Consider the following 25,328-nt stretch of genomic DNA (forward strand, 5'->3'; position numbering starts at 1 on the left):
TAAATAAATGAATCGGACCAAATAAGAATACAAATGTGAATCATACAGGTATTGAATTCCTTTTATTCATAACAATAAAAATAATAAATTCCACTTGGTAAAATGTGGATTGTTTCTACTTTACTTGGCTGCTGCACAAAGGAACTTAATAACTTTGAGATAATATAATTTGCGTTCTTTTGCATACACTAATAGTATATTAGAGGAGAGTATAATTGAGGAGGTTTCGCATTCGAATGGAAACGTATACGTCTTTGAAAAGCGTTTGAGACCGTTTGTTATCAAATGCATATGATTAGAAAGATATTTTAAAAGTAGAATATAATGATCCACACAATTATCACTCGAAACTGCGTGGTTTTCCTTTATTTCGCCGACTAGCATGGTTGGCCATTTATGGGAGTCAAATTTTTGACTCCCATAGATGGCCGACCAGGTTAGTTCGCAAAGTACCAGGAAAACCACGCAATTTCAAGGTAAATTTGTGTAGATCATTGTATTCTACTTTTAAATCACCTTTCTAACCATATGCTTTTTATAACAAACGGTAACAAACACTTATAAAGACCAACTTGACCGATCCAAGGCAACGTGTTCCTTTAAAGTGTTGCAAGTTTGGGATACATACCTTGCTTTAAAGTTAAAGTGCCAAATCATCCTATGAAACATTACAATCAAAATAAAACTTAATATCTAACTTTTAGTTTTAAAAGGACTATTGTGATCTCCAGAAAAAAACCTTTAGTTATACACGTGTAGTCCATTACATGGTCAACTATAACCAATGTGATTTACCAAATGTTACCAAACTTAAAAGCACTGGACACTATTGGTAATAACTCAAAATATGTGTTAGCATACAAACTTACGTGTTGGAGAGCTGTTGACAGTATACATGAGAAACGGCTCCCTCTGAAGTAACATAGTTTTTGAGAAAGAAGTAATTTCTCACTAAAATATTTAAACTGAGACGGATTAATACTTGGCAATCAACTAATTTTTCATACCAAGCATGTTGATACTTAGTGGTATTACTAAAGCTTGTGGTTAAACTCACTGAGCTATGGTGTGCATGAAGCACTATGATAAGTTTACATTAAAGTCGCATTAAATAATTAACCACTGCTCCAAAGGTTTTTTTTTTTGCTAGCAGTATTTTTGGTTTACAAAGTGACATTTGCAGACTTGTTCATGGATGCGACAAACATTTTGGCTGGGAAGCATTCTAGAGTATTGTGGTTAACAAAAACAAAAATTGAATATGGAGAATCTCAACTTATAAAATATATTGTTATAAAAAAACACATGTGAATAACCTTTGTTTTAAACCATTAAGTTGTATTTTTGCATGAGTGACAGCAACGTATTTAAGACTAAGTCAACAAGGAAACTGCAAATTGACAACAAATAACCATACGCTACTCCAGAATTTTTTCGCTAAATGTTTTGTGAATTCAAATATAATTCTGTTTGTTTTCAAATAATAATTGCATTTGTTGTGTCACCTTAATTTGTTTTTGTTTGATTAGCAATTCATTTATTCAAATTGATCATCTATGATTGTAATAAATGCAAGACATTGACTGAGAACTTAATACAATCTGTAGTAAGTGTGTATTACTGTGATGAACATGGAATTGGGTATTCTGTGTGTTTGTTGTATATTGGTACTAAATATCTTATCCTTCACCCTCAGTGTTCAGAGGGTGTGTTCGATTAGCTTCCCTGTGTCGACCCCGCAGTGCTCAATTGGGTGAGCCCCTGACAAGAGCCAATTGAACGATTACTCACCCTCTCGTGGTGACGTCATGCACCTCGGGCCAGCCCTAGGTGACCCGTTCCACAAGCTAGGCACTTGGGGCTGACCCGGGTGAGCCCCTGGAATGCAGTCAAAGCTTTTGGAACGTACCGGGGGCAGATCGGCGTCGACCCAGGGAAGCTAATCTAACACACCCAGAATTAAACATGACAAGCCATGCAAACATGTAAAGCTGTCCAGGGGTGGTGGATTTCACAGTCTTAACTTGAGCTAGGATGCGTTACCTTATGTGGGACTAGCCTTAAGTTTTAAATATCTCCTAGGACTAGTCCTAAATTGGGACTATTTGTAAAATCGATCGCTGGTCCCTTTCCAAAAAGTAGTTATCTCAAATCAATCATACATGAAACAATCCTCGGGGATCACTCAAATGTTCTCTGGATATACACCACAAACCACTAAAATGGACAATTACAATCAATATAATGTACCTGACTTGATTCCAATGGTAATGCATAATATCTCAATAGAGGTCTGATCTAAATTTTTACAAAATAATTCTTTAAAACTTTGAGTAACAAAAAAAAAAGATGATAAAGTAAAGCAAGAGCAAAAAAGTGACTGTCAACTTAGTTTTGACATGTACCTCTAGTGTTAGTTTAAAAAGTGGAGTTAAATTTCCTCACAAATGTTTTTAATGTAACACTGTCTTAACCTGGTGTTTTGCCTGACTGAAGGCCGAGCCACACTGCAGCAATAATGATCACGAAACAAAGAGAACGCATTCTATTGGTTGAATGAGCTTGTGTGAATTCTGCGTGGAGCAATTCAACAAATAGAATGCGATATCTTTGCGTCGTAATCGTTATCGTTTTCGTAATCGCTGTAGTGTGACTTGGTCTTTACAAATCTGAACTTCCAACACGTTATAGAGTTATGACCATTGATCAAGTCAAGCAAGTAAACCCTTTCAGGTCTCCATCCAATACCAGGTAACATTTTAGGACAGTCAACAAGGAGCCAAAGGCAGGACACGCCAAAAGCAATTCATGTACCAGAACTGGAACCTAGGTGGTGATCAGGGCCCAATTTCATAAAGCTAGTTACCAGTAAGCAAATTTGTGTGCTTACTATAGCAGAAAAATGTGCAGAAGCATAAAAGTATTTAACCATGGTTAAAATGTTTAGGCGCACAAGCACGTTCACCATGGATTTGCATTGTTACTTCCCTCATTGTGTGCTAATCGTGATTTACCCTTGCTTACGGTAAACAGCTTTATGCAATAGAAATTCTGCTAAGGGACGCCTCGTGAGCACAAAACGGGTGCTTACTTGTTTTATGAAATTGGGCCCTGTCTCTCGACCAACATCACCGGTACAGCTTCGCTAATATAACTCTCTTGTTGAATTCAATGACAGCTCAGCATGTCTCAATTAGATGATTTTCAAATGAATCACAGCAAAATAATCTTTAGTCTTCATCTGGCATTGAATCCACAAAACTTGCCAGCATGGAAGCCGTCTCCTCGGTCATCTCTTCACTTCCAACCTGTTGACAACAAAACAGATTAAAAAGATAGGAAGTCGCATCAGGGATAAAGAATATATTAATATTGGTTTTACCAATATACACCAATGTTTGTTAGCACTGTATACTCCATACTTTCCCCAGTCCTGTGATTTGAACCCTTAGCCCTTGCAACCAAGCAGACGGATGTTTCATATTCTCTGATCCGTTTTTGAAAATAATTTTAGAAACTCTTCATTGAATGAACTGAGAATGGAAGGGCAAAATAACCTGTCCATTTTTTCTTATCAAAAGAGTATTTTTCATTGCTATTGAAATCACAAGTGGCTCAAAAGCACTGGACACATTTGGTAATTGTCAAAGACCAGTTTTCTCACTTGGCGTATCCCAACATATGAGACAAATAACTAACCTGTGAAAATTTGGACTCAATTGGTCATCGAAGTTGCAGGAAAATAATGAACAGGGAAAAACACCCTTGTTGCACAAAATGTGTGTGCTTTTAGATGCATAATAATAGGGCTTCAGTTGAAGTCTTTCAGTATTAGTTGAAGTCTTTCAATATTTGAGTGAGAAATTACCTCTTTCTCAAAAACCATGTTAGGGGCGAATTCAAAATTAAACAATCGGTAACTCGGGGTAAATCTTCATTTTCCCCCGGGGTTTTACAAGGCAAAAGGAAGTCGGACCATAATGAGCTCATTATCTACAGGTCAATGAACATTGCTCTTGGGGCCGCAGAGAGCCAAGTTTACTTCATTGATATCGCCGCCGGCCGCCCCGCGGTTTGGCAGAGGCTCGGTTAATCCGTAATTGATACTGTTCAACAATAGACCAGTGGAGTTTGCGGTCCATTGGTTTCTTTAGAACCATTGAGTACCTGAATGGATCAGAAGAACATTTATTGGAGCAGCCAGGCATCTGTCACTAATCCGATAATCCCTTGCTGACGTAATCCCAAGCACAAATCTTGCCTTTTGTTAAATTGCTCTTTGTATCCGTGGTCACCCAACCACAACCAAGTTGACCCAGCATGTGCAGACGGATATTCATGACTCTATTGTTCGTATGCAAGGCTGTAAATACCCTGTATTACCTCGGGGGATTCTGAAAAAGCCCCCGAGTTACCGCTTGTTTAATTTTGAATTCGTCCCTTACTTCAGAGGGAGCCGTGTTTTACAATGTTTTATACTATCAACAGCTCCCCATTGCTCGTTACCAAGTAAGTTGTTTTGCTAATAATTATTTTGAATAATTACCAATAGTGTCCAGAGCAAAACGCATGCTTCTTAACTAAGTTCCTGACTACTTACTTTATCTTCAGCATCACCAACATTTATCTTGTCTTCCTCTAGTGATTTGCCTTTCTTCACTTTCTTTGTGACTTTTTCATCCTCATCTTTTCCATCTGCATCATTGTCTTCATTCCTTGCCTGATTCTGAAGCTTCGTTAGTTGTCTCTTTGAGCGTCTCCTTGTGGAGTATCTTCTCCCATCCTCTAAAGATGCCGCTGGAGGATCCACATCCCCTTGTTCAGCAATACTAATGGTGCGATCTCCAGCTGTCTGACTCTCAGCTTCACTACAGCTCATAGACTCTTGACTGGCTGAAGCTTCAGTGCTATTCTTGGTCACTTCTTGAAGCTGGATTGTAGTATCTTTAAGATGTTTGTCATCCCCACTACCCTGCTGTTCTTCTTTGATATCCTCCTCATCTTCTGACTCATCTGACGACTCTTCTCCTTGCTTGTCCTGGTCTAGATTATCCAACGTGGCGGTTGAAAGCTGACTTCCAGACAATGGCCCTTCCTGGTCACTTGGAGGCGCTCTCCAACCATCAAAGCTGGACACAGCGATGGTGTTATCTTTGACATTTGTTAGTAATGCCGAGTCATCACCAACATCATTGGTGTCCATGAATCCAAGGTCAGATCTTGCTGTAAGGTCATAGGTCGTGTTGGTTGATCTCTTAGGTTCAAGTTGGGCCATGTTGACGGGATACTGGAGCGATGGCACTCTTGGATGGATTATTGATTGACAAATGATGGATGCTTCAGTGCAAAAACTAGTAACCTGATGATCACCAAAATAAACAACATACAAGGTAAGTAGGAGTTGAAACTTTGCATGGTGGAAATACGATATAGAAAGGTCTGCGGTAAAACAATGTAATGATAATCTCTAAATGAGTAGGGTGGTTCTGAAAAGAACCGTTGGTTTCAACTTGACATTTTGATCAGTATGCTCTGTTATACAAGTTATGGTATAAATCACAATACAATCAAATTTGTACCAGTGTTCTCACCTGGTGTATCTCAGCATGTATGCATAAAATAACAAACCTGTGAAAGTTTGAGCTCAATCGGTCGTTAGAGTGGAGAATAATGAAAGAAAAAACACCATTGCCACACAAGTTGTGTGCCTGCATATGCTTTAATCCGTGACCTCAGCTGAGGTCTCGAATTCAATTCAAATATTTTAGTGAGAAATTACTTCTTTCTTAAAAGTTATGCCACTTTAGAGAGAGCCATTTCTCACAATGTTTCATACTATCAGCAGCTCTCCATTGCCTGTTACCAAGTAAGTTTTTACGGTAACAATTATTTGGAGTAATTACCAAGAGTATCCATTGTCTTTAACATAACAAATTGGAGATGCAGGAAAACTCACCGTTATACTTGTGTCTTGTCGTCCACGACTGAATAAGCTGGTGGCACACTGTATGGGTGCTGGCCATCTAGGATGAGGTGCAATAACACAGGATAGAAGCACATGGTAAAGTGCTTTACGGCAATCCACACTGGAGTATGGAGCAGGGCTGAGGGTAAGAGATACTTGCTGAATACGAACGAGGAGTGGGATGGCAAAATCATGAACATCCTGTGGGTAAATATGAAGTCACATTTGAATATACAAATTGGTTTGTTCAGTGATAGATTGTTCAGTCTTTTGCCAGCGGCCAAGAACAAGTTCGATCAGCAACCATTTGTCAACCACTAGTCAATGTTCCATGGTTACCTACGTATGTATGAAAAACATCCTGGGTATCAACTTCAGTCCCTTGATCAAACTTGCTCCATGGTGATTTCGTTATCGACTGACACTGCATTTGGGCTTTACATGTATGTAGTAAAATTACTAGTTGTACATGCGATCGTTTTTGATTGGGTGTTTTTACCACTTTTCATCTTGTTTTCTACACCATCGACTGTTACAGCCGTATATGATGATGACTAAACAATTAGACAATGTTAGATGGTTGAATTTCATCTCGATGACAGTTGATAAAAAAACGTAAAAATTTACGAAGTGGTTACCGCATTGCATGCTGTAGGGAATATGATTGTGCATGTGCGTAGCTGAACTCTCACAAAATCTCTCGTGAGATTTTGAAATAAAATGAAATATACAAGGAGATCCTTACATGTTATATGAATCATCTTTTTACTTAATCAACAAAACTTTTAAGGGTTTTTCACGCCTGATGTGGTAAACTGTTTCAATTGATAGATAATAAAATAGCTTCATTCTTATTACATTACCTTGTGAACATCAGGTTTCACTCTGCTTCCAAGATTCATGATAATACATCGTAACACTGCAATCAGATTAATCAAAACAGAGAATCTTTCAACTGTTAATAAACACAATTTTTGTAATAAAGTATCCTATAAAAGTTGTCTGCTGTTTGTTCTTTGGTTATGAATGGCGTTAAATTGTGTCTCTTGATTTCACTGGTCTATACATATCTGCTGTACATTTAAAATGACTAAAAATAGCCAGAGGCCATCACGGGGCACTGATCAAACCACATCAACAGCACTACCTAAAGCAGCCCTCAACTTAACTTTAAAACTCTGACAAGAAATTTGTTTTGTCATTTTCAGTGAGAAAATCTTGCCAATAAAGGGGTCCACTCATATTAACATTAGCAATTGAACACTGGAATATACATTGTAAATATATGTGTAAAGCCGCTTTGTTGCAGCGTGGAGGTATGACAAAGCAAATTCCCACAAATGACGTCAGCGGCATTGTCCTTTGACGCGCGCCGTCAACGGCAGAAGTGTTTTTAGTTTTTCAAAACCTTTAGGTTGGGGCCTGATTTTTTAATCGATAATTACGAAAAATTCAGAAGAGTACACTAATCAAGATTACAATAAAATGGTTAACAAGTGCATTATTAAATAGTTAAAATACCATTTCCATTAAAAACATTCCGCTCTGGTAGCTGTGTACCTTACCTTTAAGTGAAGCTAGACACACCTCACTATTAGCAAGACGGTCAATTCGCTGCTGGCCTGTTAGACTGCTAGCATTCTCTACAGTAGCAACTTGTCCCTTCTGTTTGGCCTTACCAGACAGCATTATGGTGGTCATTGATGGCGCTGGTTTGTCATCACCTGTCATTTTTAACTGATGTACAAAAGAAACAAAACAAATTGAAACTAAATCTATGAAGGATGTAATTGTTTGTGTGTTTTCCCAAAATTTACCTCCGCTTGAGTTTCCCTGTGATTTTACCAAATGTTTACCTCAAGGTCTTCAATGTTGATTTAAGACCCATAGTGTCGTGGCTGAGCGGTTAAGAGCACCAAATTCAAACTCTGGTGTTTCTGATCAGCAGAGTGTGGGTTCGAATCCTCAGCCATGACACTTGTGTCCTTAAGCAAGACACTTAACCATTGATAAGTCCTTCGCATTGGATTTAAAGCTGTAGATCCTGTGTGTTGTGTAACACACATAAAAGAACCCAGAATCCTTATCCAAAAAAGAAGGGGTCTGCCCCGGTGTTCCTGGTTTGATTGGCAGTATATTGCGCCACAGCACCTTGTTATTACATGGTGCTATGTAAAAGGAGTGGATCTCATAATTCAAAAGTAGTCCCACATACCTTGCAGGTAACACTGTATGTTAAAGCGCCTTGAGCATCACGGATATGCGTGCTACATGTGTATAAGAAGCCACTATTGTTATTATTATTATAAGTGTGTTGTGGCTGAGTGGTCAAGTACACCAGACTAAAGTTCTGATCTACAGAGTGTGGGTTTTGGTCCCAGTCTTGAAACTAACAGTGCCCTGTTAGGCCATGGTACAGGGTTGGAGACTACGGATGATCTAGCTGGCTGCATAAGGTTTATAGCGAATAGCAAAATATCAAGAGAGGGCGCTGTTGAACCCACACAAAGATATAGGCTATGCGTGCATAGCATTGCGGTTCTGAATCGCAATACACCTTATGAGGGATCGTGTCCTTTGGCGTGTGTATCATCGCACTCGTCTCATGTAGCCACTTTATGACGGAGTGAGTGGGTTTGTGTTAGGCCAAGATTGTGTGGGCAGTAAGCGAAAAAGAATCCCTTTCTAAATAAAGCTACCTTTGTTGTTTGTATCTGTGGGCTTGCATCATTCAAGATCTGCTCCAGTAATTTATCGGCACAAGATTCAATTCCAGTGCAGGCTCCCACAGTTTCAAGCCAGGTCTCCAGAGTTGAATAAGCAGCTTGTCTTAAGCAACTGCAATAACATCAGAAATTAACATAACAACTAAATGATAATAATAGTAAAAAATAACAATAATCCGTTTTATATCACTTCCAACATAAGTATCCTGGGTCACTGGGCCATATTTATTCCAAAAGTGTAGTGCACTAAGCTAAACAATCACAAGAACCATCTCTGCCCTCACAGGTACCCATTTACCCCTGGGTGGAGACAAGCAACTATAGTGAAGTGTTTTGCTCAGGGACACCCGTGTCACGACCAGGATTCGAACCCACACTATACAGGTCCAATTTCAAAGAGCTGCTGAAGCACAAAAGGATGTTAAGCACAACAAAATCATGATAACCTGAATAAGGACCAGCCAAACTACCATGTCACATGTACCATTTGTGACTGGTATCCTGCTCATTTCTGCTTAGCAGAGAGTCGTTTAGCAATATTCTCTGCTTAAGCAACTCTATGAAATAGGGTCCAGATTGAGTAAGACTGCTTGTTTATAAAGTTTATATACCAACATCCCACATAGTTTTCTTGCATTTGAGTTTTTACTCAGCCAAAATGCAATGCCTCGCTGAGTGAGGGGCATACCAACATCCCACATACCATGAGTTTGGTGCTCTTATCTGTTGGTGAGTTGGCCGTGCTGTGTGTGAAAGGAAAACGAGGAACGTCTTGCACCAAGAATAACTACACACATGATGCATATCCGAAACCTGTCTCAGTCATAAATATAAAACACACGTACAGAGCTCAAGGATGTCAGGAAACCTTTCTTACGTTACTACGCCTTTTAACGCAGAAGGCATTTATAAATGGGAATAAAAGAGTACCAACTCTTTCTTAAACTGCCTTTTAAAACCTTGCAAAGTCTTGGCCATGCAATAAAGGTCTTCACCTTCGGCTCAGGCCTTTAGTCACACAGCCACGATCCTGCCGGTTTTTAAACGGCCGTTTAAGAACTCGTCGCTACCCTTTTATTCCCTTGTTATTAATATCATTATTATTATAACAATTTAAAAGTAGATTAAATATACCTGTATGGTCTTTGCTTGCAGTCATCTGATTGGCCGTTCATTGTCCAACCAAGTGTTTGTATGAAGAGTTTGTTTATCATGTCACCATGGACAATCAGATTACCACGGCAACTGGAAAACAAAAATTATACATTAAATCACAGAACCTTTATATCACATGTTAATACACAGCCACCTGAAGTCTCTGACAAGTCTCGAACTTTTTATCAGAATGTATAAACACATCAAGCTACACTTTGAGATAAAAGTTTATTTGGTCTTTCATTCATAAATACCTAAGACAGTTTATCCATTCTGGTTGGTCGAGAGGGCATCACGAGGGGGTGTTTGAACGGATGATACAGCACCAGTAAAAAGTGTTGAAACATGGGCGTGACACGCGAGCTTGCATCTATGCTTATAAGACAATTTATTCATTCCTATTGGTCGAGAGCAACGGCTGAAACAGTTGTGCCACATCACGCGATACGCGCGACGTGCACAGCGTCTCCTTATAAGGAGTTGTTACCTAAATGCCTTACAATTTCATAGCTGGAGAGGTGTTGTGTTGAAAGAAATCATTGAACAATTCTAATTTTTGCATTTATTTTACTTTTTGACAAAAAGTGTTGATGTTTTTGACTGAAAAGGTATTTATGAATGGGAATCAATGTGTATTGAATCGGTTTTCAACTAATGGTTTAAACCCGCCGAGGCCTGGTTCTTGATAATTTTACTGAAAGGAAGTCTCTGTAAAGTTATCAAGAACCAGGCCTCGGCGGGTTTAAACCACTAGTTGAAAACCTCTTCACCACACATTGATCCAGGCCTCTGCGCGAGTTTAAACCACTAGTTGAAAATTTCTTCACCACACATTGATTCCCTTATTTGTTCTTTCATAAAATTATTACCTTGATATAAGAGCTGACAATATGCTGAATGCTTCAGTGTGAATTGTAGAGAGAGAACCAGCTAGCAGAGTCCATTGCAATGACACCTTTTTAGACTTTAACAAAACATACAACAATATAAGAGAACAGTAGTTTGTGAATTCTTCACAAGTTATTTCATTTCATTGAATGCAAGTTTCCCAGTCTCCAATTGAATAGCTTAGTGCGCTAAATATATGTTGCACAGGCTGTATACTCCCCAGGGAGCTGAGATGGTGAAGGAATGATTTAAGGCCCAGTGACCAGGGGTAATAATGTTGAAGTGCCATGAGCATCACTGCGTGACGGACATGAGCGCTATATAAGAAGCCACGGTTATTGTTATTAAGTGCTTAGTGTCTCCGTTGCTGTACAGTTCAACTAACTACAAATTTGCTTCTCTTCACCAAATATTTGTTGTAAAACCAAACACTAAACGGACCGTCCATATCTTTGGACCCTGATATGAAACATTTAATGAACTAAATCTAGTTTAGTATTTTGGGTTTTCTTCTCCCGTCTAAGATAGGGAGTTGGCTTACCTAGGGTATTGTCTATCCGATCATAACTTAAAAGAGAATTCACCCCGTGTTCCAGCTAATGACACCATCAAAAGACCCCTTTTCAATTCACTTCAGACGCCCTTTGCTGGAGCCTGCTTAAAGACACTGGACACTTTTGGTAATTGTCAAAGACCAGTCTTCTCACTTGGTGCATCTCAACCATTTGCACAAAATAACAGGCCTGTGAAAGTTTGAACTCAATTGATCGTCGAAGTTGCAAGAGAATAATGGAAGAAAAAACGCCCTTGTTGCACAAGTTGTGTGCTTTCAGATGCTTGATTTCGAGACCTCACAATCGAATTCCGAGGTCTCAAAATCAAATTCAAACATTTTAGTGAGAAATTACTAGTCACCCAGGTCTATCATGATGGGAACTTGCTTCATGAAAATTCTTGTGCGAAAGGGCTCAAAGTCATGCTCTGCTCTGGAAGCAAATATTCAGTGCTTAGCAGAAGTAGTGAATTATGGGCTGAAAGACAGTGGACATTATTGGTAATTGTCAAAGACCAGTCTTCTCACTTGGTATATCTCAACATGTGCATGAAATAACAAACCTGTACAGATTTGAGCTCAACTGGTCGTCGAAGTTACGAGATAATAATGAAAGAAAAAACACCCTTGTCACACGAAGTTGTGTGCGTTTAGATGGTTGATTTCGAGGTCTCGAAATCAAATTCGTGGAAAATTACTTCTTTTTCAAAACAACTTACTTCAGAGGGAGCTGTTTCTCACAATGTTTTATACTATCAACAGCTCTCCATTGCTTGTTACCAAGTCAGGTTTTATGCTAATAATTATTTTGAGTAATTACCAATAGTGTCCACTGCCTTTAAGTCTTGTGCCCTAAGATCTCATTATTTGTAGGTACAGTATACAATAATTCCTTAATAGTATACTTACTCTATTGATATTTGTGGTGATATTTTCATATTGAATTACTTTGTTTCTTTGTTCTTTATATTAGAGTAAAATTGTTTGATTTCTAAAAGAAAACTGTTTACAGAAAGTTTTGAGATTTTTTGGATCGTTCAAATACTTACAAGCATCTTGCCATTCAAGGCAAGCACTCTGTAGCACAAGGACAAAACAGGATTGACTGGAATTTTCACAATTTCTGGAAATTCAGCTCTGCAAGACAAGAAAAATGCAAATAATACATCAAAGAGAGAGTTTGAGCTACACGCTAGCCGGTTTATACTGACCAAAACAAACTGTTACTTTCTTGAAAAATTCTTCAAAAACACTATTATAGGTTTTCTCGGTCAATTTCCGAAAATGAGCAGCCAATTTAACCATCAACCTAATCAATTTCGCGCGAAATTGAATGCCGCTGAAAAAGGATCAGGCGATTTCATTTTCTGATGTACTTTTGCGTCAGTCGATTTAACAAAATAATCATTCAATTAACAATTCAACAAAGCGGCTTTCAATTTAGCCCAGTACTTCTTGAAGCGTATGTTTAGTCATTCAAATTCATTTTCGGGCAGTCACTTCTGGAATTTGCACAATCTAAAAAACGCTTGGTTGAACTTTTGTTTCCTTAAGATTTGTAAAGGCATAAAGGCATAAATACGGTTCACGTATTGGCACTGGAGTCATTTTGCCGATGTACTTCAAAGATAAGCTTTCGCTATAGTTGTACACACTGTTTTTTTTCTCAACATGGCAGCTCTTGGTCGCTACACTAGAGTAGCCCAGGTAGATCGAGAGAGGTTGATTGATGCATTCAAAGGAAATGAACAAGACTACATTGAGCTTGCAGTTAACTTGAACATCAACAAGTCTACAGCAAGATCAATCATTGCAACATATTTGAGGAACGGAAGGCGAGAGATGCTGGTATAGGGTATTTGGTTACAATTATATACACTTACCCTATTTCTGAGTCTGGGCAGAATTAAGCTTCATTTTGGCGGCGCTGGTCAGCTTTGACTTCATTCAAATTAATAAGATCTCACAAATACAATTACTTAACTACTATTTATATTTAACTATTAAGAGATATTACTTTATACCCTAATGGTGTCCTCCAGCTGAAAGGTTGCTGTATAGGAGTAGTGTACTACCAATTCAGTTTCCAGTCAGCCTTTGGACAACCACAATAAATGAACCTAAATACTACGACTATATAAGTTAGAGAGATACAACCTTTCTGTACCAAAAGCTGGAGAAGAGTGAGGGTGGTTTATTGCCTGCATTTGCTTTTATATGGCTATGTACACTAAGGAAAAAGATTAGGGCCTGCTCAATAGGCGTAAACAAAGGAACTTATAATAGGCTTTTATACTACACTGGGGGTTTTGGAGTTCATTGTTCACCATTTACAGCTGACATTCCCAGATGGTCATATACAATAGGGGAATGGTAAAAGTCTCCAGTGCGAGCACTAAAAGCTAACACATGCTTGGCAGCTGTTAATGGAATTCACTACACTGGCAAGGGGAGGAGCAACCCACAGCAAGATGGATGATGACATGCGAAACCATCTTTTAAGCTAATACCGTCTTGACACTTCAAAAAGCGAAGGCTAGGTTGAGTGAACATCTACCAGAGAAGCTGCAGGTTTCTACTGCTACCATAGCCAGGGCCTTGGATGGGATGATGTTTTACACTAAAACTAGTGGAGGACGTCCCTGATGCAAGGAATTCTCCTGAAGTTCTTGATCAACGCGTCCAGTATGGTGAATGGTTCCTGCAGCATGGTGTTCTGGCACATCTAGTCTTCATTGATGAGACAGGCTACAACATCTGGACTAGACGCTCCCAAGGTAGAGCTCCACGAGGGATCGCTGCCAGACGAGTTGTCGACAGACAACGAGGGAGAAACTGCAATGTCTCCTTCGCTATTTCTAGTGAAGCAGGCTCGGTGCACCACAGAATTGCATTCGAAACTGTGACGCGAGAGAGATTCGAGGAGTTTCTTGCAGACACAATTCAACAGTGTGATGCAGTTTTCCCAAACGACGAGCCAATTTACCTCATCTATGACAATGCTAGCCCTCATGTGCGAGCCAGACTCCCTGAAGGTGCCAACCCAATGATTCAGCTGAAGCGCCTCCCTCCCAGGCCTACTCCTCGTCCCTGAACAGCACAGAGATGGCACACTCTGCATTCAAGGCTGCAGTAAAACGCATCCGCGGGTTGCCTGAGTGGCAGCAACGTGTAGGAGACAGGCAGGCTGCCCAGGAAGCAGGATTGAACATGCAGCAGTGGAGATGCGATCTCCTACAACAAGCAGCCATTCAGAGTGTGGATGTCATCACCCAAGTAAAGTGCATGCAGTGGTACAACCACACACAAACATAAATGCCAAGATGTCTGGCATGCCAACAGATTGACGGTTGATAAAGAAATGTCACAAACTCTTAAAGAAAACAGTAAAAATTAGAGAACATTCAAGAAACCCCCACTCAACCCCCCCCCCCACAAAAAAAGGAGAAGAAGAAAACCTCATGGGCCCCATCTTATATCCCCTGGACACATGAACAAAGAAAGTGAGGTTTACCTGAATTAAAGTTGCCCAGTGCAGTTTAACAGTTTATTCGTGTTTCTTTAATCGTACTAATTTTAACTTTCATTTAACGAAATCGAGTGCCTCTTTACGAAATTGAAAATGATTAAATCAGCAAAATCTCTAGTCGAACTCGCTTTGCTAAATTGAATGATGTTTGTGTGTCATGAAAAAGAATGAGTGTGCTAGGAACTTGAATGCCTTAGAACAAAATTGAATGACCAAATTCTGAATTTGAAACGCAGTAAAAACCGGAGAGGCAAAATAGCTTTAATTCGAGCGCCTGAAAATGAAATTGGCTGCTCATTTGCCGAAATCGACCGAGAAAACCTATACTAAAAAAAGATATGAAGTTCATGATTTGCCTGACTAACCTAATCATGTGTTGGAGGCAAGCTGATAGAACCTTGAAGTGTCTGATGAGTGTACAGGTTCTTGAAGGCTCTTTAGATGGTGCCTCAAGCGAACCTAGAGGAGGGTAGGCAGAGTCAACCTTGCTTCCTTCAATCAAAATAGGTAAGAAATAATGATGAATCAAAAGATATGGATCAAGAATTAAAGGGACACGTTGCCTTGGATCGGGCGAGTTTGTCTATGAAAAGCATTTGAAACCATTAGTTATAAAATGCATATGGTTGGAAAGATGTTTTAAAAGTAGAATACAATGATCCACACAAATTTGCCTCTGAATTGCACGGTTTTCCTTATACATGTACATTGTGAACAACACAGCACGCCATTTTGTGGATTCAAGTTTTTGACTCCATAAAAAGGCTGGTCCTGTCAGTTCACAAGGTAAAAGAAAAACCACGCTCTTTCGAGGCATGTTTGTGTGGATCATTGTACTCTACTTTTGGCGGTCGTGTCCTTCAGCAGGATACTTTACTATAAATTGTTCTCTTCATATAGGGGTATAAATGGGTACCTGTGAAGGTAGAGGTTTATATTATAAATAAAAAAGCCTTTGTAGCACCATGCGGCAGCTCAGGGCTGAATACTTCTCAGGGAGCTGAGCCCAATGTAAGCTTGGGCGGTCCCTTCGGTTACCCGGTTCTACCCGGTTCCAAATTGAAAACCGGACTTGCGGTTCCACTCTTCTGTGGAACCGGGTACCCGCTTTTGTCGGTTCCGATTTTAAAAGACCGAGTCCCAATTATAAAAGGCTCTGTGGAGCCGATCATGCGACGAACCGGCTCTAGAAATTGAGGCTTGATGTTGAAAGCGGTGACCGCAGATACAGTGTGCAAAGGCTTCAAGCCGACATGAGGATCAACTATCACATGTGGCTGCATACACAGTGCACACACATAGGCATCTTCTACAACCACCACATGTATGCATGTACATGTCATGCATATACATGTACATGTATAGACAGCACGTTGTGATTGGCTGCCGATATATCCATATTCATAAAAGCTTGCCCCATGCACAAAACACACAGTGCTGTATTGTGGCGAAAACTGCCTTGCGTTTTAGAATTAATTATAGAGTTGCTGAGACAACTTAAATGCTATCTCTTTATTTATAATGTCTTGCTTATTCACCATTATTGTAAGTTTAACTTCAGCTAAATTTAGTGTTCACACATTTGGTTGTGCGTATTGGGCTGTGCGTTCGCGTGCACTTTACGCGCACGCTTACAAACTGCTAGCGCGCACGCTACCAAAGGTGTTAACATTTGTTTTCTTAACGCTTATAATTAACCAATCGGTTCTCTGGCTTAGTGCAGCGCGTACGTCTGCTAGGCTATAAAAGGGGACGAAAACCAGAGATCGGGGCTCAGTCGCTTCCAGACTCGAGATCGCCACTCAAGACCTCAAGACCTCAAGACCTCAAGACCTCAAGAACTCAAGACCATTCAAGACCTCAAGAACTCAAGACCATTCCAGAACACACACACACGCAAAAGGATGCTACTCACTTTATTCATTGGCGATTCTCATTAGATAGTTACTACACGAGCAGCCACGCTACCATGTACTGCTGCGTGCGAATAATGAACCAGCGAACTGATTGATTACTGAATACCTTAAGTTAATACCGTTTAAATCAAGAGAGGGCGCTATGTACATTTTGTGATTGAACATGATTGAATAAAATACACACTGTGTAGTTCCTTGCCGTTAATGTCAACCCTCTGTTTGAAACACTGATTTATTTCAATGTGCCTCATCAGTAGAGTTTAAGGACAACCCCCCAATATTATATTTCATCCTTCCCCTGTGGCTTCTTCAGATTCCAGAGTGGTGGCTTGGTTAAATTCATAAGAACCATACCCCACCCCGGAATCGTTACAGTATGTATGTATGCATGTACAGGCATGTACAGGCATAGTACACTTGTATGTACAAAGACGACACACTGCATGCACTACGGATGTACTGCACTACGGATGTACTGCACTACGGATGTACTACACTACGGACATACTGCTACACAACGATCGTACTGCCGGCTAAATCAAAGACTTGTTTAAATGCAGGGAAAATAGGTGCTCGGTGGCACGATGTCTGATCATTGGGGTGGGTATTCTGGTATTTTCTTTAAAAATAGATCGGCTCCAATTGCGTGTGTGTGAGCTCGGAACCGATGTCTGATTAACTTGGTTATTTTCAGTTAAAATAGATCGGCTCAATTGTGTGTGTGTGAGCTCGGGACGGGCGGCTTATGTTTTATATTGAATTGGAACCGGGTATGTCTCAGAACCGAGCTTTTTTTCGGAACCGGAACCGAGCCCCAAATTTCTGGAACCGCCCAAGCTTAGCCCAATGACTAATGTAAAGCACATTGATACGGTTATTGTGAAAAGTGCTATATAAGAATTTGTTATTATTATTATCATTATTTCTGTTTCTTACCTGAGTCTGTTTCCCCGTACAGATCATCTAGTACAATCGTCATGCTAGTCAACACTCTATGGCAGAAGAAGGACCATGCCTCTATATGTTTGATCCCACCTTGGCCACCACCTCCAACCCTTGGAAGTAGAGCCAGACATCGACTTGCAGACTTCAGGAGAAAAATAATACATGAATAAGAGAGTTTGCTTGCTGAAATACTTCAATTAGGGTACACCAACTTGAATAACCTGACTATACATGAGCCTTGTTCTATGGAGACATTCCATCAATCTCTGCTTCTGTTGCTCAACGCATGAAGTGACGCATGAAGTGTCAAAGCAGATTCCGCTTTGCTGGCCACTGCTCTCGTGCTAAAGACATGTCATACCTGACATGTTATATTGGAGATTGCCGTAATAGAGGACCAAGACCAATCAACTACATCGCCGTGATCTTGGACCTTCCAGACATGGTGATGGACCAACAATTCTGGCGTGACGTTGTGAATGGAATCTCAGTTGCGACCGCTAAATGAAGATGATGTTCATGGTGCAGTCTGTTTTTCCATAGAGTTATCTATAAGAACTAGAGGACGCACCGGTGGGTGGTGCGTGCACAAAAGCGACAGGTACTGCAAGGAGACAAGCGCACCTTTTGTAAAAGGAAACGCGTTGTTTGCGCGTTGACTTTGTCATACGATGTACACGTGGGTATGATAAATACTCACTATCCCCTATGCGGTGTTTTTCTTTTCAACTTAAAAATGGCTGCACACTGGGCTGCATGCTGGGGGCTGCGTAACTAGGCCAGTGCACCCTCTAGTTCCTATATATAACTCTACAGTTCTTTCCAATTCATAACAAGGCTGGAAGGGCAAGACACATGTATTCTAATCAAATATCATGGCACTGCTTACAGCAAAACACATGTAGGTGTGTAATTCCGCATTAAGTGCCATGATGAAATTGGGTCCTGATCCCCTTTGGTTAAACAAGAATCTTAGTTTTGGTTTTACCCTTTAACACCGATTAGTGAAAGCACTATATACTCAGTACTTTCCTGAGTTCTGTGAAAACAATCACAGGAATATTACTCGGGTGGGATTCGAACCCACGACCTTTGCAATTCCAGAGCAGTGCCTTACCAACTAGACTACCGAGATTGCCCGGTAGCTAGAGGCAGTTCGAATCCTATGTTTTAGAATTGGGTACTGCAATGATTTAATAGATATTGAATTTGCATCAGGAATAAAGAATATAAATCTGGGTAAAACCAAAGATAATGTTCTTCATCCCCGATGCAAATTTTAAAATCGATTGAACAAGAATCACAAAACTTTTTTAAGCAGGAAACACTGCTCCTGTTGAGGAAAATTTGCAGATACATGTATTTTAATACATGTATCTGACAAATTTTAAGGACTTAAAAGTCCTTACAAGAACATGTTGCCTTGGATAGGGCGAGCTGAAACTGTGTGTTATGAAATCGATATGGTTAGAAAGATGTTGTAAAAGTAGAATAGAACTATCCACACAAATATGCCTCAACGTTGCATGGTTTTCCTTATACGTCGTTAACTAGCACGCCATTTTGTGGAGTCAAGTTTTTGACTCCATAAAATGGCCGACCGAGTTTGTTTGTAAAGTAAAAGGAAAACCTGGCAGTGTCGAGGCATGTATGTGTGGATCATTTTATTCTACTTAACAACATCTTTCTAACCATATATGCATTTAATTACAAACAGTTTCAAATGTTTTGATGGATCAACTTGGCCGATCCAAGGCAATGTGTCCCTTTAACATAATATAAGCGTTTTCTAAAATCTCTTTAAAAAAAAAAATCCACATACCAAAGAGATGTCTAAAATCTCCTCACTGTACATGACTTGCAGAAAGAAGTTCTCAGCACGTGTCCTGAATGGTCCACAGGGTCCAGGGAAGTTCTGTATACAGGCAGACAGGAGACTTATCGCAGAATCCTAGTGAAAAGTGAGTAAAGAAACAGTGGCTTCATATTAAATAGACTTCTGGCTTGAGTTTTAAAGGCAATGGACACCTTTGGTAATTTTTAAAGACCAGTCTTACCATATAAAATATAAAATAACAAACCTTTGAAACTTTAAACTCAATTGGTTGTTGAAGTTGCGAGAAAATAATGAAAGAAAAAACACCCTTGTCACACAAGTTGTGTGCTTTCAGATGCTTGAATTCAAGACCTACATGTATATCAAATATTTTAGTGAGAAATTACTTCTTTCTCAAAAACTATGTTACTTCAGAGGGAGCCGTTTCTCACAATGTTCTATCTATCAACAGCTCTCCATTACTCGTTACCAAGTAAGATACCAATTGAAATATTTTAGTGAGAAATTACTTCTTTACTTATGAGGGAGACGTTACTAACAAGGTTTTGTCATATTAACAGCTCTCCAAAGCTCGTTACCAGGTAAGTTTTTATGCTAACAATTATTTTCGGTAATAACCGATAGTGTCCAGAGCCTCTAAAGGTGAAATCCACTTTGATGAAAGATTTATTTGAAAAACTGATAGCCAAGAGGCTTCAATGAAGCAATGAACAAATAACACATGGGATATCAAACTCGGTATGAAAAGTATCAGACTGGTATGTTGATACCTGTAACATTTTACATGCAAAACTATAATCAAATCAAATCAAAATCTCTTGTGAAAACCAGCTGTAAAGGATTCAGGTAATTTTTGTAAAACAAAACACAATGTCCACAGATTAAAATTGAACTTTCACGGTTTGAAGATAATGATAAGAGAAAGCTTACCTTTAAATATTAATTGCTGAGTTAATGTAGAGTAAAAACATGTCACGATAATAAGGGGTAAACACGTTTTAAATGCTTAAATAATTTCCACGACTTGTTTTACCCATTTCTCAAAAACTACAGCACCTCAGCAAGTAATATTGTAAGGGAAGCTTTCTCTATTAATATCTTCAAACTGTTTAAGTTTAATGTAAACCTGTGTTTTGTCTCCTACAAAAAGTACCCAGGGGTGGATTTCACAAAGAGTTAGGACTAGTCTTATCTCGAGTTAGGACGACTTACTAGTCCTAACTTAGGACTAGCTGTACATTTTTGATATCTCTTAGGACTAGTCCTAAGTTAGGACTAGTCCTAACTGTTTGTGAAATCAACCCCAGACCCTCTAAGTCAAAACTTGATTGAACTATTCTAAAATCAAAGCATCTACCAGTTGTTTCATGTCAAGAGCTGCTAGCATGATGATAGAGATGCAGGAATTAGAGACTTCTCTTGACAGCTCAGACACTTGGGCTGCATCCTGGAGAATGATTTCCAGTGTGCTGGCAACGAGGCTGATGACTGGCGGTGAATCATACGACTACAAACAATGAAAAATAAAACTATTTTAGTTGTAGTTATTTTTATTAAAGGCCCGGTCGCACAGGCCCCGATACTGAGAACGAATACGAGAGTGATAAAAATGCACGCCCTCGAATGGTTGAATTGCTCCACGCAGAATATGCCCACGCTTATTCAACCGGATAACATGCACCAAAAAGTTCCTTTCCCCATTTTTCCACAAAGTTTGATGAAGTCAAAAGTTACATGAATGTGTTCGGCATAGGAAAAAGCAAACCACTATCTTAAGTGGCACCGCACAAAAATATTTTAGTCTAAATTTCTTGCTATGCTAAATAGCTTGACGAGATAATTCACTGTACACTAATGAAACAGAGGATCATTTGGTTAATATTTAACTTTTGTTTTGTTCCAGTGCGCGCTAATCCTCCAATCAGATGCTCGAACCGGAGTGTGATATCAAACAATAACCTACTCCCAGTGTTTATATTGCACACTGCGTATTGTGAAGGTCAATGCGTGACTCTCCCCATACGGTCAGTGCAAAAAATAACCTTCTCAACTTTGCTCATGCAAAACTAAAAACAAAAACAAAACCCAATCTTATTGACTTAATGAGGCTGGAAGATGAAATCGTTATCACACCCGCGCTCGTGGAATATAGTAAAATATAGTGCATCTGCGTCCCATATCCAACGAGGGCTGCAGAAGCACTATATTTTTCTGCATTCCATATCCAACGAGGGCCGCAGAAGCACTATATTTGTCTGCATTCCACTCGCACTTGTGTGATAACTTATATAATCTCCATACTCAAAACCTGACTTCATTTAGCAATAACCATCACGCCAAGTTTCTACACATGACATACCTGTAGACTTTGTACAAGCAACCTGACCCATGACAAACAGTGTTGCTGGAAGATCTCCAATGGACACTGAGGGACAAGGGCCCTCAAGAGACTTACACCCTCCAATCTAGTCAGAGAAAATGGTAAAAAAAGTTACTGATAAATCCAGATATGGAACCCATTTTTATTTACATATCGGTTGGATTAGTTTTTGGAAATTTTTTCGAGAAAAACTTTTGTACGACACATGTTAAAATCTAATTACAACAGCTTGTTACCTCATCATATTGATGGAACTACGTAGTTTACCCATAGCACCCTTTTAAAGATAGCTACATTATGCTTGCACTAAACTATATCATGGTATGACTTATACATCCATGTGATATTTTTTTTCACAGGACTTGGGAAAGTACTGAGTATACAGTGCTAACACACATCGCTGTATGGGTAAAAACCAAAATTAATATTCTTTATCCCAATGCAAATTTAACATCTCTTATGACTAATTCAGTAATTCAAATTTTTATCACTATCTAAAACCTGGGCAAAATAGAGTACCCCTTGTTTCTAAAATAATATTTGTAGAATCGTTCTTGCTAATGCAGTGGCGTCGTACATAAAATAACCTGACATAAGGTAAAACCCATTTCTGAATTGTGAAAGAGATAATGGCATTTCTTTAGCCCCCAAACCACAGCTTTTTAAAAGTGTTTTGTTAACATTCTAAATGTAACAATGTGCAGCAAATAGTACATTATAGTAGTAGACTGTTATATTTGGCAGTCAACTCGGATGTCATTCTTCGACTGAACTTGTTGCACTCAGCAGGCAAGTGACTTTATATTGGTGTTGCATATTGTTGCACTTGACAGTCAACTTTTGTTGCATTTGGCAGAGTTCATGGTCCCACATAACCAAGTCACCTCTATGTGCATACTTGCATAGCAGGGCAACCCCCCCCCTCCCCCCCCGATCAGTCCGAACACAAACAACATGTCTGCACAAAGCAACAAAATCCCTTGGTGCATTTTATTGCATTTGGTTTCAACTCTGTTCTGATGTATTTGGCAGGGTATGTACAAATAGAGCTACCCTAATGTGGGGGGGGGGGGGGGAGGTTAGGGTTAACTTTGGTTATACCTTGTTTTTGTAGAGTTCAGGCAGCTGTTGATATGACCAACCCATGAAGACAGATTGCCAGACTTCTATAGCAAAAATAAAGTACATTATTTTGTTAAAAAGGTGTCTACACATGTACATCAAATCAATGTTAGATTTTGATTTATTTCTTATCGACTACTAGAATTTTTGTTAGAGTCTAAACATTTTAGTACAAATATCTGTAACATTTCTGTTACGATTAGAATAAGAAACCAGCCACGTACCATGTACTATTATTAAGCCAATAAACAGTACCCAACACTCAGGACACACTCTGACTCTTGGCTCCTCTGCATTGTTGCACCAGGGCCCAATTTCATAGAGCTGCTAAGCACAAAAATTTGCTTCACATGAAATTTCTTCCTTGATAAAAACAGGATTACCAACCAAAGTTTTTTTAATTTTTTAAAGTCCATCTTTTCAAAAGGACTGGGCTAGGTGCTTTTCCCGAATCGTACTTGATTCTCTCGAACACTTGTAACCGTCTGTTTCATAACACAATATTAATGAATGCCTACCAGCAAATCATTTTAGTTTTTATCCGACCCTGTTAGTGTTGGTGTTAACACAGGTCTTCATGCAACTAATAGGTATAAATAAGTTTGCGGTTGATTCAAACTGAAGAATTGGTGGCCTAATGGTCAACCGCTTACAAAAGCACTATCCACTAGAAAAGCACTATCCGGTATTTATCACTTTATTTTTCTGTGTATACAATTTAAGTTTGTTGACCTGGCTTGACAACTATTTCCATGTTGACAATACTTTTTTTATTTCCCGCAAATTAAAATACCCCCCAGACTGTAACAATAACTTGTCTTTGGTTTCAATTTGCTGAGAACTTTGCAGCTGGTTTAATGTGGGCGCCTGTAATGGCACACGCGCTCAGCGAACCCTGACAATGGGTGTGAGATCGGTTCACAAACAATACTGCTTCTTTAGAGATGCCAACAATGCTGTTTAGAATCTCTTCATTATTGGGTCACACCTCGCTTTATGACATCTTCTCACCGCGCAACCACCAATGAAACGTAAGGATTCAGATGGTTGCTAAACAATTCAGAATCTTCATTTGCAAAGGGAGCCCTCAACCATTGTTGTGTCAACATGTCAGTTTAACACAAAGTAAAACGCGCTCAAATAACCAAAATGCTTGCACAAACTCAAAACTTCAGGAGTCAAATGGATGCAATTTCCAAACTTGCACAATTATGTTTTAACTTATACGCAGGATTACTATTTTGCGCTTGATTCAAATATACGTCTTCGGATTGGTCCAAAATTGAGCGCAGGGGTGTCTAGTGAAATATTCGCCATCGATAATTAAAAATAAAATGCAATAAAAGATACACATTTATTCATCTGATGGGAAACAAAACAAATTATTTGTTAATATAAAAAAAAGGAAAGAATACTTCTTGCTTCAACTTCAGTCAACAATATTTTTATTTAAAGCCATTGGACCCTTTCGGTACAGACCAAAAAATAAAAGTTCACAGATCTACAAATAACTTACAGGGTTTACAGAAGGTAGTGGTAAAAGACTTCTCTTGAAATACTATTCCATGAAATGCTTTACTTTTTGAGAAAACAGTAAAATAATATCAATTCTCGTTGTCGAGAATTACGGATTTATTTTAAACACATGTCATGACATGGTGAAACACACGGATACAAGGGTGGGTTTTCCCGTTATTTTCTCCCGACTCCGATGACCGATTGAGCCTAAATTTTCACAGGTTTGTTATTTGATATATAAGTTGTGATACACGGAGTGTGGGCCTTGGACAATACTGTTTACCAAAAGGGTCCAATGGCTTTAAAACTAAAGTTAATTTTAAAAAAGGGAAAAGGTTACTAATTTTTAGTAAATGCATTATTTATATATGATTATAATTATATGCAGTGAGTGACAGCAACAATCACAACACGTCACCATCATGTGCGCAGACAGACGTGGTGGCATATGGAATTCTGGCAACAAACAGCGCCCCCCCCCCCCAATCGACCCTCCACACAGAACATCAAGACAGCCAATGCAGCAGGCGTAGTCGAGGTACAGCTCCGCACAGCCACAGGCAGAGCGGCGAGCCAGAGAATAGCACAAAATAAAATTATAAAACAGCATACCTCGAATCTAAAGATCTGCAGCTCTGTCGAATCTTCTGTAAATGATGGAAGCAAGTTTATTGCAGTTCCATGGGAATGCTGCTTATTACTCTCTTGCTTAAATAGCCCCAGCATTGTAGAACACATGTTGTCCACGATGGGAAGCGCCATCTTGAATTTTATTAAAAGGCCATGAGACGCCC

The 25,328-nt window shown here is 39.3% G+C and overlaps 1 protein-coding gene, 1 non-coding gene and 1 pseudogene across 2 annotated transcripts; 1 reads left to right on the top strand and 2 right to left on the bottom strand.

Moving 5' to 3' along the window:
• Nucleotides 1-39: 39 nt before the first annotated feature.
• LOC139944812 (proline-, glutamic acid- and leucine-rich protein 1-like) lies at nt 40-25,297 on the bottom strand. Its single transcript, XM_071941924.1, has 16 exons — nt 25,147-25,297; nt 22,996-23,060; nt 21,874-21,979; nt 20,872-21,021; nt 19,500-19,628; nt 17,669-17,819; nt 15,182-15,308; nt 12,337-12,424; nt 10,716-10,810; nt 9,826-9,936; nt 8,665-8,803; nt 7,531-7,702; nt 6,829-6,884; nt 5,957-6,166; nt 4,601-5,359; nt 40-3,308 (listed from the first exon to the last, which is right to left on the bottom strand). The coding sequence occupies exons 1-16, from the start codon at nt 25,294-25,296 to the stop codon at nt 3,231-3,233; spliced, it is 2,586 nt and encodes an 861-aa protein (XP_071798025.1). The 5' UTR covers nt 25,297; the 3' UTR covers nt 40-3,230.
• Nucleotides 12,959-14,641, top strand: LOC139945320 (uncharacterized; annotated as a pseudogene).
• Nucleotides 18,738-18,812, bottom strand: Trnas-gga (transfer RNA serine (anticodon GGA)). Its single transcript has one exon. It is a non-coding gene; the product is annotated as a tRNA-Ser (tRNA).
• Nucleotides 25,298-25,328: the final 31 nt, after the last annotated feature.

The sequence above is a fragment of the Asterias amurensis genome, chromosome 12, assembly GCF_032118995.1.
Source record: "Asterias amurensis chromosome 12, ASM3211899v1".
NCBI lineage: Eukaryota > Metazoa > Echinodermata > Asteroidea > Forcipulatida > Asteriidae > Asterias > Asterias amurensis.